At 46.7% G+C, this 12628-nt stretch overlaps 1 protein-coding gene across 4 annotated transcripts in view; it reads right to left on the bottom strand.

Annotated features, from left to right (window-relative positions):
- The window catches only part of ACACB (acetyl-CoA carboxylase beta), a 155637-nt gene that overhangs the window by 73261 nt on the left and 69748 nt on the right, over positions 1-12628 (bottom strand). For all 4 annotated transcript variants that reach the window (XM_054445373.1, XM_054445372.2, XM_054445374.2 and 1 more), the window contains 5 exons: positions 8609-8770; positions 6220-6383; positions 2633-2783; positions 2446-2549; positions 505-586 (listed from right to left, as the gene is read on the bottom strand). In XM_054445373.1, coding sequence (XP_054301348.1) covers positions 505-586; positions 2446-2549; positions 2633-2783; positions 6220-6383; positions 8609-8770 — 663 coding nt within the window. The remainder of the gene's footprint in view (positions 1-504; positions 587-2445; positions 2550-2632; positions 2784-6219; positions 6384-8608; positions 8771-12628) is intronic.

Here is a 12628-nt window from a genome sequence, read left to right as displayed (position 1 = left end):
TCCAGCCTGGGCAACAGAGTGAGGCTCCGTTTGAAAAACAAACAAACAAAAAAAACAGAGACTGAGACTGGGGCAAGGCATCCACAAGTCAAAAATCACCCGGGACTGCCAGCAGCACCAGAAGCTGGGGAGACTCGGAACAGATCCTGCCCCAGCGCCTTCAGAGAGACCACCGCCCACCAACACCTTGATTTTAGACTTGGCCTCCAGAACTGGGACAGAATAAATTTTTGTTGGTTTAAACCAGTTTGTGGTACCTTGTTACTGCAGCTACAGGAAACTTATCCACTCTCCATTGTGCCCTCTGCGGACTGCACAGCCCTACATGTTCTAAAAGCCAAAGTGTTTAGGTGTCAAGATCACAGACTACACGGGGATTCCCGAGGAACACAAGCGCTCAAACCCAAGCATGAGCAAATCCACTTCAAGGTGGTTCATGGAAGAAAGAAACTCCCTGAAGCTTGCAGAGTGTTGGAGACATTGGAGAGACACAGGGGCATTTACCTTGAGAATATACTTAACACCTCCGTAAATTAATTCCACATCTACGAGGTTCAGTAGCGAATCCGCTGGGAGGACCTGGCCCCTGAAAGAAAAGACAGGGTTGTGGTCAGCCTTGGGAGGGACTGAGAACTCCACAGCCACCCCTTGCATTTAAAAAAATTAAATGCCCTCTGAGGCTAGAGTCTCCCTTCTGATTCCTGTCTCCAGCTCTCACTCTGGGTGAGGCAGCCCCGGAGACTCCACCAGCAGCCAGGTACAATGGACTAAACGTTTGTGTCCCCGCAAAATTCGTAAGTTGAAATCCCAGCCCCTAATGTGATGCAGCTCTCTGCATCAGCAAACCTGACTGCACTAAAAATGCTAAGCCTGGGCCGGGCGCAATGGTTCACGCCTGTAATCCCTGCACCTTGGGAGGCCAAGGCAGGCACATCACTTGAGGCCAAGAGTTCGAGACCAGCCTGGCCAACATGGCAAAACCCCATCTCTACTAAAAATACAAAAATTAGCCGGGCATAGTGGCATGCGCCTGTCATTCCAGCTACTTGGGAGGCTGAGGCACAAGAATTGCTTGAACGCGGGAGGCGGAGGTTGCAGTGAGCTGAGATCGCACCATCGCGCACTCCAGCCCGGGTGACAGAGCGAGACTGTATCTCAAAAAAAAAAAAAGCTAAGTGTGATTAAAAGGCATGCACAGAACCTGAATCACCCCGAGAAGCCTGATATTGCTCAGAACTTAAGGAATCAGCACTTGCTGAAAGATTTGAAATCTTTAAAAGGCTTTTCAGGAGCAAAGTCCATAACGGTCTCTCAGAAAAATTTCACATATGGGATCCTGCCTCCTGCTTATGAAAGAAACCAGAGTAGGGACTGTGATTCTACTACCATTCAAAAGCATAACCAAGCACTAAAAACATTTCTCACCGGGCGCAGTGGCTCACGCCTATAATCTCAGCACTTTCAGAGTTGAGGCAGGAGGATTGCTTGAGGCCATGAGTTTGAGACCAGCCTGGGGGGCAACATAGTGAGACCCCATCTATACAAAAAGTTTTAAAAAATTGTCCAGGCATGATGGCATGCACCGGTGGTCCCAACTACTCGGGAGGCTGAGGTGGGCAGATCACTGGAGCCCAGGAAGTTGAGGCTGCAGTGAGCCGTGATCATACCACTGCACTCTAGCCTGGGTGACAGCCTGGATGACAGAGCAAGACTCTGTCTCAAAAAAAAAAAAAAAAAAAAAAAGTTTATCCTTTTATTTTCTTTTTGATAGTTCCTTTGCCTCTTGCAGCAGTTCTCAACTGGGGATGATTATTCTGCTCCTAACCCTGGGACACTGGGCAATGTTTGGAGATATATTTGATTGTCATGACTCAGAGGGAAGGGCTGCTCCTGGCATTTAGTGGGTAGGGGCCAGGAATGCTGCTAACATCCTACGATGCACAGGACAGGCTCCCAAACAAAAAAGGATCCCACACAAAATGTTAATGGTGCCGAGGCTGAGAAACCCCAGCCTATCCTAACAGAGATCGCCTGGTTGCTTTCCATTCTGGTCCATTTCATAATGACCCTCTGATTCTAGTGAGGGTCTGGGAATGCACCCACTTGTAGAGATGACCTTTAAGCCGCTTTGCTTCCCAAATCCACCTCCTTGAACTCAGAACTCCTGGCCATTATGATGTACCTTACACAAGTCAGCATGGATCCGTACACAACAGCCTGTACACTGACTGCCACCCTGGCCTCGAGAATCCCATTCCCTAACCCACGGCCTCTTCAAGGGTGGCCTAGGTTGATCCGTAGAGGAATTTCCCAGAGGCAAGACCAGAGGAGAGACTCACCAATTGCCTGGTGACTAATTGGCCACACAAATAAAGGAGACAGATTCAGCCTCCTAAGCCGCTAATACATATCACAAAAGCAGAAGGGAACTGCCACAGCCCCTACCTTTCCAGGGAGTGTAAGAAATCTGTCATGCACGTTCTGAACCTCGCATCGGCCACGTTCAAGGCCCCGCATACCACCCCAAGCATGATATCTGGTTTCTCCGCCTAGGAGAGAATGCACTTCAGTATCCTCAGGAAGCCGAGGTCTCGGCCATCCAGAGGAGGGACACAGGCAGCTCACTCTCTACCTGCACTTTCTCAGCAATGAGGTAGTCCAACCACCCGGTGTCAATGTCGTTGTTCTGGAAGCTCTCGGTCTCCAGGAGGTTAATGAGGTATTCCACGGTAGTCCTAAAGTCGCCTCGGATGGACAGTTCCTTCAAAGCCACCACCATGTTCCTTGAAGGGAAAGGCACATGGATCACTTTCCAAATTCATGCATACATCAACCGAGTTGCTGCAATGATGTGGTTCAGAGAACTAGAAAAGCACAAGAGTGGCCAGGTATGGTGGCTCATGCCTGTAATCCCAGCACTTTGGGAGGCTGAGGTAGGCATATTACTTGAGGTCGGGAGTTCAAGACCAGCCTGGCCAACATGGCGAAACCCCATCTCTACCAAAAATACAAAAATTAGCTCAGCATGGTGGAGGACGCCTGTAATCTCAGCTACTCAGGAGGCTGAGGCAGGAGAATCACTTGAATCTGGGAGGCAGAGGTTGCAGTGAGCTGAGATCACACCACTGCACTCCAGGCTAGGCGATAGAGCAAGACTCTGTCTCCAAAAAACAAAAAAAAAGAAAAGAAAAGCACAGGAGTTAAGAGAGGGCTCTGACTGACACAGCCAGTGCATTAAATCAGCGCCAGGGTTTACTGCCTGGCTAATCTTGGCCAAGTGACTTGAGAACTCTGGGCCTCAGTTTCCTTATATGGAAAATGGAGAAATAGCCCTGACTTCATGAGGGTGCTGGAGAATTGAAATGAGACAATCCATGTAATGCACATGATCATTGATCAATAAATGTTAACCACAATGAACGTGATTAGTTATTGTTATAATTATTGACTATAATAGTTAATGATTAGTAGAGAAAGAACCGGCCAGGCATGGTGGTTCATGCCTGTAATCCCACTGCTTTGGGAGTCTGAGGCGGGAGGATTGCTTGAGGCCACGAGTTCAAGACCAGCCTGGGCAACATAGTGAGACCTCATCTCTACAAAAAATTTTTTTAAATCAGTCAAGCGTGGTGGTATGTGACTGTAGTCCCAGCCAGTCAGGAGGCTGAAGGGGGAGGATCGCTTGAGCCCAGGAGTTTGAGGCTGCAGTGAGCTATGATCACACCACTGCACTCCAGCCTGGGCAACACAGTGAGACGCTATCTCTTAAAAGAAAAAAACAAAGGGAAAATCAGTCACTGCCTCTGTCTCTCCCTCAGCCTATTCAAATCTCCTGTCCCCAGAGCTGGTGCCACCCTCTCACCATCCACACAGCTGCTCTGCCTGGTGTGTGTGGGGTGCACCTACAGATGGACGGCACTGTCACCTGGCTCAGGGGCCTGGTGGGCCCCATGGCTGCCTCTCCCCAACACACAGCCTCCAAATCTCCAAGAGCACCAGTTCAAATGGCTAAACCTCAGGCCGGATGCAGTGGCTCATGCCTGTAATCCCAACACTTTGGGAGGCCGAGGCGGTTGGATCACCTGAGGTCAGGAGTTCGAGACCAGCCTGACCAACATGGAGAAATCCCATCTCTACTAAAAATACAAAACTAGCCGGGCGTGGTGGGACGCGCCTGTAGTCCCAGCTACTCGGGAAGCTGAGCCCTATGAATTCATGGTGAGTGTGGGCAGGTGTCTGAGGTATCTGAACACCTCTTCTGGGAGAGAAAGCTTTCTTTCTTTTTTACTTTTTTTTTGAGACGGAGTTTCGCTCTTGTTGCCCAGGCTGGAGTGCAATGGCACGATCTCAGCTCACTGCAACCTCCACCTCCCAGGTTGAAGCAATTCTCCTGCCTCAGCCTCCCGAGTAGCTGGGATTACAGATGGCCACCAGGATGCCCGGCTAATTTCTGTATTTTTAGTAGAGACGGGGTTTCGTCATGTTGGCCAGGCTGGTCTTGAACTCCTGGCTTCAAGTGATCTGCCCACCTTGGCCTCCCAAAGTGCTGGGATTACAGGCGTGAGCCAATGCGCCTGGCCGAGTAAGCTTTCCTGTCTTGCAGCATCCTGTGTGCTGTCAGCAGGTAACGGGGAAGGACACTGATGACCTCACTTTGGGGGTGAGAAAATGAAGACCCAGTGAGGTCAAACAAAGGTATCCATAGGCCATGAAAAGTCAGCTGTGGGTCTGGAAGCTGGGTCTGAGAGTTAACCCGCTGGCCTCACGGGTGAGTGACTTGTCCCAGTTTCCTCGGGGCGGTCCCCATTTTAGCACTGAGAAGTCCTTCAACCTGAGAAACCAGTGCCAGGAAAATGAGGACAGTTGATCCCCCTAATGGATTCTCACTAACAGCAATAAGAAAAGCTGGAATTTCTGCCTATGAGTTCTGTTGAAGTTGCGGTTGGTCCACTCGTAGCATGTGACAAGCCACAGGTCTGGGCTGGCTGACCGGTCTTCAGCCTCCTCCTATTAAGCCCTTTTTGCTGCAATCTTCCATAAACTTCAAGGATCTCGATTTTTCACAAAGCATGATTAAAATTAATTATTCTAAGCTGGCAAAGAAAACCTGATCATCAAAACTGCCCAACTCAATTTAATTCGTGGCTAAGTGCCCCAGGTCAGATTTTAATGCTAAGGCCTTTGGGATTTTTTCACTCCAAAGTGCAGTTACCCACACAAAAACATTTAATCACAAAGTAAACTAGTTTTATACCTTTCCATACCCATGTCAAGTCAGGAGAAGTGTCAGATGTGGTGTGTCAGAATTTGGGGATCCCTCTGTCAATGTGGGCTTCTCAGCTCTGCAGAAACTATCACAAGTATGGGAGGACTTGGCTGAGCTGGGGACATGGGGCTGCTGTCACAGGCCTCAAGGTGGTGGGTGGTTCACAGCAGGACACACTCCTTAAAATTTAGTCTTTGGTGTGAAATACAACCAATTAGGGAACTACTGATAAGGTTTAAATGTAAAGGAGTTTCCCTCCCCCTTTCTTCAACTATAGTACTTAGCACCTTTTACACTTTGGGTGTCTCCTAGAACAATCTTTAGATCTCCTTCAAGCTAGACCTCTTACAGGCTCAAGACCAAATGACCTTGGTGCACTCATTTTACTTTGTGGATCTTCAATAAAGGAAAAGGGCAGGCTTTGATCTTGAACTTCAAGCACAGGGTATTTAAAATGGGGCCTACCCTGTGATTTACTTTTCTTGGTCTCCTGAAATGCTACTGTATCTGAAGCCCCAGGGGACTGTTTCGTTTCTTAAAGGAAGGAATTGGGAAAAGGACGAAGTGGGAAGGGAGGGAAAGAAGGAAGGAAGGAAAGAAGGAGGAAGAAAGGGACGGGGAGGAAAGCAGAGAAGGCAGGAAAAGAAGGAAGGAGGGAGGAAGGGAGGAAGAAAGAAGGCAGGAAGACAGGGAGGAAGGGAGGAAAGAAGGGAAAGGGAGGAGAAGGGAGGAGAGGAAGGAAGGGAGGGGAAGGGATGGAAGGGGAGGGGAGGGCAGAAGAGGGGAGGAAAGAAGGAAGAAAGGAGAAAGGTTGAGAGGGAGGGAAGAAGGAAGGAAGGGAGGAGAAAGAGAGGGAAGGAAGAGGGGAAGAAGGGAGAGAGGGAGGGAAGGAAGAAGGAAGGAAGGAAGAAAGGAAGGAAGGAAAGGAAGGAAGGAAGGAAGGAGATACTGACGAAATGGCCTCTTCCCGGTTCTCTCCCCAGGAGAAGCAGTGCCCAAACTGGGAATCCGCAAACTCGTGCAGGCCTCCAGTAGCGGCCACGCTGAAGTAACCCCACACGTTCTTGCTGCTCCGGAAATTCAGTTCCTGGACAGTGCCGGAGCTCGGCTTAAAACCCTGGAGTCCAGACAGAAAATGCAAAATGGAAGAAATCATTACTCCAGATATATTTTCATCAGAATTCAGTCCTGGGAAAACGCAAGAACCCCTACCCTAACCAAAAGCTTAGGGTAGTCAATAAAACACTGATATCTCTCGTTACAGGTATGGATGTATCTATTCATGGGTGTACCCATATGAGCACCTCAATGCCTATAATTCTTATTTTTTTAACTGTAAAAAAATAACCAAGTTGGGTCAGTCGCAGTGGCTCATGTCTGTAATCCCAGCACTTTGGGAGGCAGAGGTAGGAGGATCACTTGAGCCCAGGAGTTCAAAACCAGCCAGAGTAACATCAGGAGACCCCATCTCTACAAAAAAAAAAAATTAGCCAGGTGTGGTGGCACACACCTGTAGTCCCAGCTACTTGTGGGGCTGAGGCAGGAGGATCTCTTGAGCCCAGGAGATTAGGCTGCAGTGAGGCATGACTACGCCACTGCACTCCTGCCTGGGTGACAGAGCAAGACCCTGTCTCAAATAAATAAATAAATAAAATAAGCGAGTTGGGACAGAGATGGCAGTGCAGGTGTTAAATGGGTGAACGTTGATGATTGTTGAAGCTGAGTGAAGGGACATTCTGACTTTATATGCTTGACATTTCAAAAATAAAAAGTTTAAATAAACGTGAAGACAGGTTAGATTTCCAATTCTGGATAACGAATACCTCTGCAGGTGAAGAAATCCAGGGCGTCCTGGGCAGGGCCCTTGCTGCTAGGAAAGAGGCCATTTCGTCTGTATTTCCTTCCTTTCTTCTCTCCTTCCTTCCTCCTTCCCTCCTTCCTTCCCTCTCTCCCTTCGTCCTTCCTCACTCCCCTCTTCCCTCCTTCCTTTCCAATTCCTTCCTCCCTCCCTCCCTCCATCCCCCTTTTCCTTACCTCATCGGCCAGGCTGCTGCCAACACACACCTGATCCCCTCTGGGGGGACGGCCCGTCTCCCTCTGAGTACAATTTTGGTAAGAGTGGGTGGACATGGCACCTCTCACTGGGATTAGGGCTCCTGAACTAAGGGATGAAGGATTTGGGGAGAGGTATGCAGAGGTGAGAGATGGAGTGACCCAAGTGCCTGGGCTGTTACCATACCTGGTCCTCCATCCTCCCAGGAACCTGGGAACGAGCCATCATCCCTCCAGAAAATTCCCTTTTGGTGTGTCCCCCAGAGTCGGTGTTTGGTTCGCAGCCAAGAATCCCAAACGAATACAGCTACCCTAGCTTAAAATTACTTAATTAAAAGGGGTGGAGGTGTACCCTCTCTTACCCCCAGTTTCCTGAGTGTAATAATTAAGCAATTAAGTTGTAGTAGATTGATGACTCCTGTGACAATCCACGGTCGATATGCATGTAAACCGTAAGGGATGCCAGTTGGTTTGTTTTTTAAGACCCAAGTAAGACCAAGTCACAAAGGGACTCTCTACAATGAGCCAGACTTTATACTGTGGCAAAAAGCACACGGGGCCAGAAATCCAAGGACTAGGGTTCTAAACCTGGCTGCTTGTCCCAAAGATAGGCATGGCTTTTGGAGTCCACTAACGGGTCTCAGCAGGTCCCAGGTGGGAGACAGGAAGCAAGTTACCCCAGGCTCTTTGCCTGTAATGTGGGGTGACAATGTCCAGCAGCAGTAGTGTCCTGTAAGTGAGCACTGAGACACAGGAAGGTTTGGCCCAGAGCCTGGCAATAATCCAAAAATCCAGTAAATCCAGCCGGGTGTGGTGGCTCATGCCTGTAATCCCAATGCTTTGGGAGGCTGAGGCAGGTGGATCACTCGAGGTCAGGAGTTCCAGACCAGCCTGGCCAATATGGTGAAACCCCGCCTCTACTAAAAATACAAAAATTAGCCAGGTGTGGTGGCGGGTGCCTGTAATCCCAGCTACTTGGGAGACTGAGGCAGGGGAATCACTTGAACCTGGGAGGCAGAGGTTGTAGTGAGCCAAGATCACGCCACTACACTCCAGCCTGGGTGACAGGGTGAGACTCTGTCTCAAAAAAATAAAAATAAATAAAAATAAAAATCCAATAAATCCAATAATCCAATAAACCATGGCATGTCCCTTTCCATGCCTCAGTTTCCCCATTTGTAAACTGAGATGCCTGGATAGCTTGTGGGTGTCTTCCCAGGCTAACATCCAGGGTCCCCCACATGCTGGGAGATCTGAGATGGTGGAAACACAGGGGCCCCCATAACTTGCCTCATCTGGGTTTTCGCTGGTGATTCTGGTGGCAATGACGTGGCCTCGGGCGAGGGGAGGGATTGAGGGGGTTTCAAAAGAAATGGGAGTCACTCCCCATGGTGACTCTCCGTACAGAAGCCGGATATCCTTCAGCCGGTGCAGTGGCACGCCCATGGCGATCTAAAATCAAGAGATCCAACCCACAGACTGTCAGTCCTACCAGAACGCGGCCCCAAAACACCAGGCACAGTGGTAGATGCAACAGAGGTTCAGTCAATGATTTAGGATATATAGACATAGACAACATGGTGCTCTACTGTGGCCAGAGAGCCAAAGAAAGAACAAGCCATAAGGCATGAACTTTTCACAGTGGAGCAAATAGTACAGTTGGGAAAAGGAAAAATATTTATGAAACAACATCACACAACAAGAAAATACATGCATCAAGTAAAAGCACTAGACTTTTAGAGCTAGAGAAGGTGAGAAGTAACCATGTTGGCTGCAGAGTTAAAGGAAGTTTTTGTGAAGGGCACCTGAAGGGGAAACTGGACATGAAGAATGGGTAAAAAGTAGACAATTATGGAACCAGCTTAACCAAATGATCAGATTTACCATGCTTCATGATGGGATCTATTAAGGACACAACACCTGTGTAGTATTCTGCCAAAACATGTAGCAGGAATTGAACCAGGACACAACACCTGTGTAGTATTCTGCCAAAATGTGTAGCAGGAATTGAACCAGGACACAACACCTGTGTAGTATTCTGCCAAAATGTGTAGCAGGAATTGAACCAGGAAGAAACAATCAGAGAGGTCCAGTGAGGGACATTCTGCTTGAGCTCCTAAAAAATGCCAGAGTCCATGCCTGTAATCCCAGCACTTTGGGAGGCTGAAGCAGGCAGATCGCTTGAGCCTAGGAGTTGGAGACCAGCCTGGGCAACATAATGAGACCCATCTCTACAGAAAAAATTAAAAAAAACATTAGCCAGGCATGGTGACCTACACCTGTGGTCCCAGCTACTCAGGAGGCTGAGGTGGGAGGATCACTTGAGCCTGGGAGGTTGAATCTATAGTGAGTCATGATTGCACCACTGCATTCCAGCCTGAGTGACAGAGTGAGACTCCATCACTAAAAAAAAAAAAAAAAAAAAAATTTAATGCCAATGTCAAGGATGAAAAAAGACTATGGAATTCTTTCAGATTAAAGAGATTAAAGACACATGAAAATAAAATGGAATGTGTCACCCTGGGTTGGATCCTGGATTTAAGAGACAAAAAACAGCCATAAAAAGACATTATTGGAACAACAGGGAAAATATTTAATGTGAATAGTATATATTAGATATAAATGTGGTATCAATGCTCTATTTCTCAAGTGCCATAATTGCACTAGGGCATTGGAGCGGAATGCTCTTGTTCTAGGAGGCTTTAGAATGAAGTATTCAGAGGCCATATGTTACGAAGGTTCACTCAAACCATTGCTCAAAAGATTGAGCCCATGGCCGGGCACAGTGGTGCACACCTGTAATCCCAGCATTTTGGGAGGCCGAGGTGGGCTGATCAGTTGAGGTCAGGAGTTCATGACCATCCTGGCCAACATGGTGAAGCCCCGTCTCTACTAAAAATATAAAAATTAGCTGGGTGTGGTGGCGGGCACCTATAATCCCAGCTACTCGGGAGGCTGAGGCAGGAGAATCGCTTGAACCTGGGAGGTGGAGGTTGCAGTGAGCCAAGATTGCACCACTGCACTCCAGCCTGGGTGAAAGGGCGAGACTCCATCTCAAAAAAAAAAAAGATTGAGCCCCGTAAAATTATACAAACAGACAGAAGAGAGACAAAGCAAATGTGGCAACTGATGGATCTACATGCAGGGCGTGTGGGTATTAATTGTATCATTCTTGCAACTTTTTTGAAATCTTTCAAACTAAAAAAAACATAGAGCAAACTTTTTTTAAAATTCTGCTGAAGGAAGAAAAAGAGGAAGGGAGGGAGACCAGCCTGGGCAACATAATGAGACCCCATTATGGGAAGAAAGAAGGAAGGAAGGAAGAAAACAATAAAAACAATTCAGAGAAGAAATAAAGGACATCCAAATTGGAAAGGAAGAAGTCCAATTATCCTTGTTTACAGATGATATGATCTTAAAATTGAATAAACCTAAAGAATCCACCAAAAAACGATTCGAATTGACAAACAAATTCAGTAAATCTACAGGATACAAAATCAACATATAAAAATCAGTAGCATTTCTATATGTCAAGAGCAAATGGTCTGGAAAAAAAAATCAAGAAAGTAATTCCATTTACGATAGCTACAAATAAAATAAAATCCCTGGAATAAACTTAACCAAAGAAGTGAAAGGTCTCTATAATAAAAAGCATAAAACACTGATGTGAGAAATTGAAGAGGACACGCAAAAATGGAAAGATATTCCATGTTCATGGTTTGGAAGAATCAGTATTGTTAAAATGGCTATATTACCCAAAGCAATCTATAGATTCAATGCAATCCCTATCAAAATACCAATGACATTCTTCACAGAAATAGAAAAAAAAATCCTAAAGTTTATATGGAAACACAAAAGACCCAGAATAGCCAATACCATCCTGAATAAAAAGAACAAACACTGGAGGAATCAAATTACCTGACTATGAGTTATATTACAGAGCTACAGTAACCAAAACAGGGTGGTACTGACATAAAAACAAACACATAGATCAATGGGACAGAATAGAGAATCCAGAAACAAATCCATACATCCACAGTGAACTCATTTTTGACAAACTTGCGAAGAACATGCAATGGGGAAAAAGTCTCTTCAATAAATGGTGCTGGGAAAACTGGATATCCATATGCAGAATCATAAATGAAGAATCAAATTCTTCAAATTAAAATGGACTAAAGACTTAAATCTAAGACCTGAAATTATGAAACTACTAGAAGAAAACATTGGCAGATCTCTCAGGAACATCAGTCTGGGAAAAAATTTATTGAGTAATAACTCCAAAGGCACAGACAACTAAAGCAAAAAAAGGACAAATGGAATCACATCAAGTTAAGAAACTTCTGCACAGCAAAGGAAACAACCAACAAAGGGAAGAGACAATCCACAGCATGGGAGAAAACATTTGTAAACTAGCCACCTGACAAGGGATTAATAACCGGAATACGTAAGAAGCTCAAGGATGAGCATGGTGACTCATGCCTGTAACACCAGCACTTTGGGAGGCTGAGGTGGGAGGGTTGCTTGAACCCAAGAGTTTGAGACCAGCCTAGACAACATAGCGAGACCTTATCTCTACAAAAAATTTTAAAAAGTTAGCTGGGCATGGTGTTGCACACCTGTAGTATCAGCTACTCAGGAGGTTGATGTGGGAGAATCGCTTGAGCCCAGGAGGTCAAGACTGCAGTGAGCCATGATCATGCCACTGCATTCCTGCCTGGGCAACAGAGCAAGGCCCCGGCTCAAAAACAAAAAATAAGCTAAAACAACTCAGTAGGAAAAAAGTCTCATGAATCCAATTAAAAATAGACAAAAGATCTGAATAGACATTTCCCAAAAGAAGACATACGAATGGCAAACAGGCATAGGAAAAGGCACCCAACATCACTGATCATCAGAGAAATGCAAATCAAAACCACAATGAGACATCGTCTTACTCCAGTTAAAATGGCTTTTATCCAAAAGACAGGCAATAAGAAATACTAGCAGCTGGGCACGGTGGCTCAAGTCTGTAATCCCAGCACTTTGGAAGGCCGAGGTGGGTAGATCACGAGGTCAGGAGATCAAGACTATCCTGGCTAACACAGTGAAACCCGTCTCTACTAAATATACAAAAAATTAGCCAGGCGTCGTGGCACACGCCTGTAGTTCCAGCTACTCAGGAGGCTGAGGCAGGAGAATTGTTCGAACCGTGAGGCAGAGGTTGCAGTGAGCCAAGATCGAACCACTGTACTCCAGCCTGGGTGACAGAGCAAGACTCACTCTCAAAAAAAAAAAAGGAAAAAGAAATGCTAGCAAGGACGTGGAGAAAAG

Source organism: Pongo pygmaeus, chromosome 10 (assembly GCF_028885625.2).
Source record: "Pongo pygmaeus isolate AG05252 chromosome 10, NHGRI_mPonPyg2-v2.0_pri, whole genome shotgun sequence".
NCBI classification, from domain to species: Eukaryota; Metazoa; Chordata; class Mammalia; order Primates; family Hominidae; genus Pongo; species Pongo pygmaeus.
Note: the sequence above shows the minus strand (reverse complement) of the source record. Positions and strands in the feature narration are given on the sequence as shown.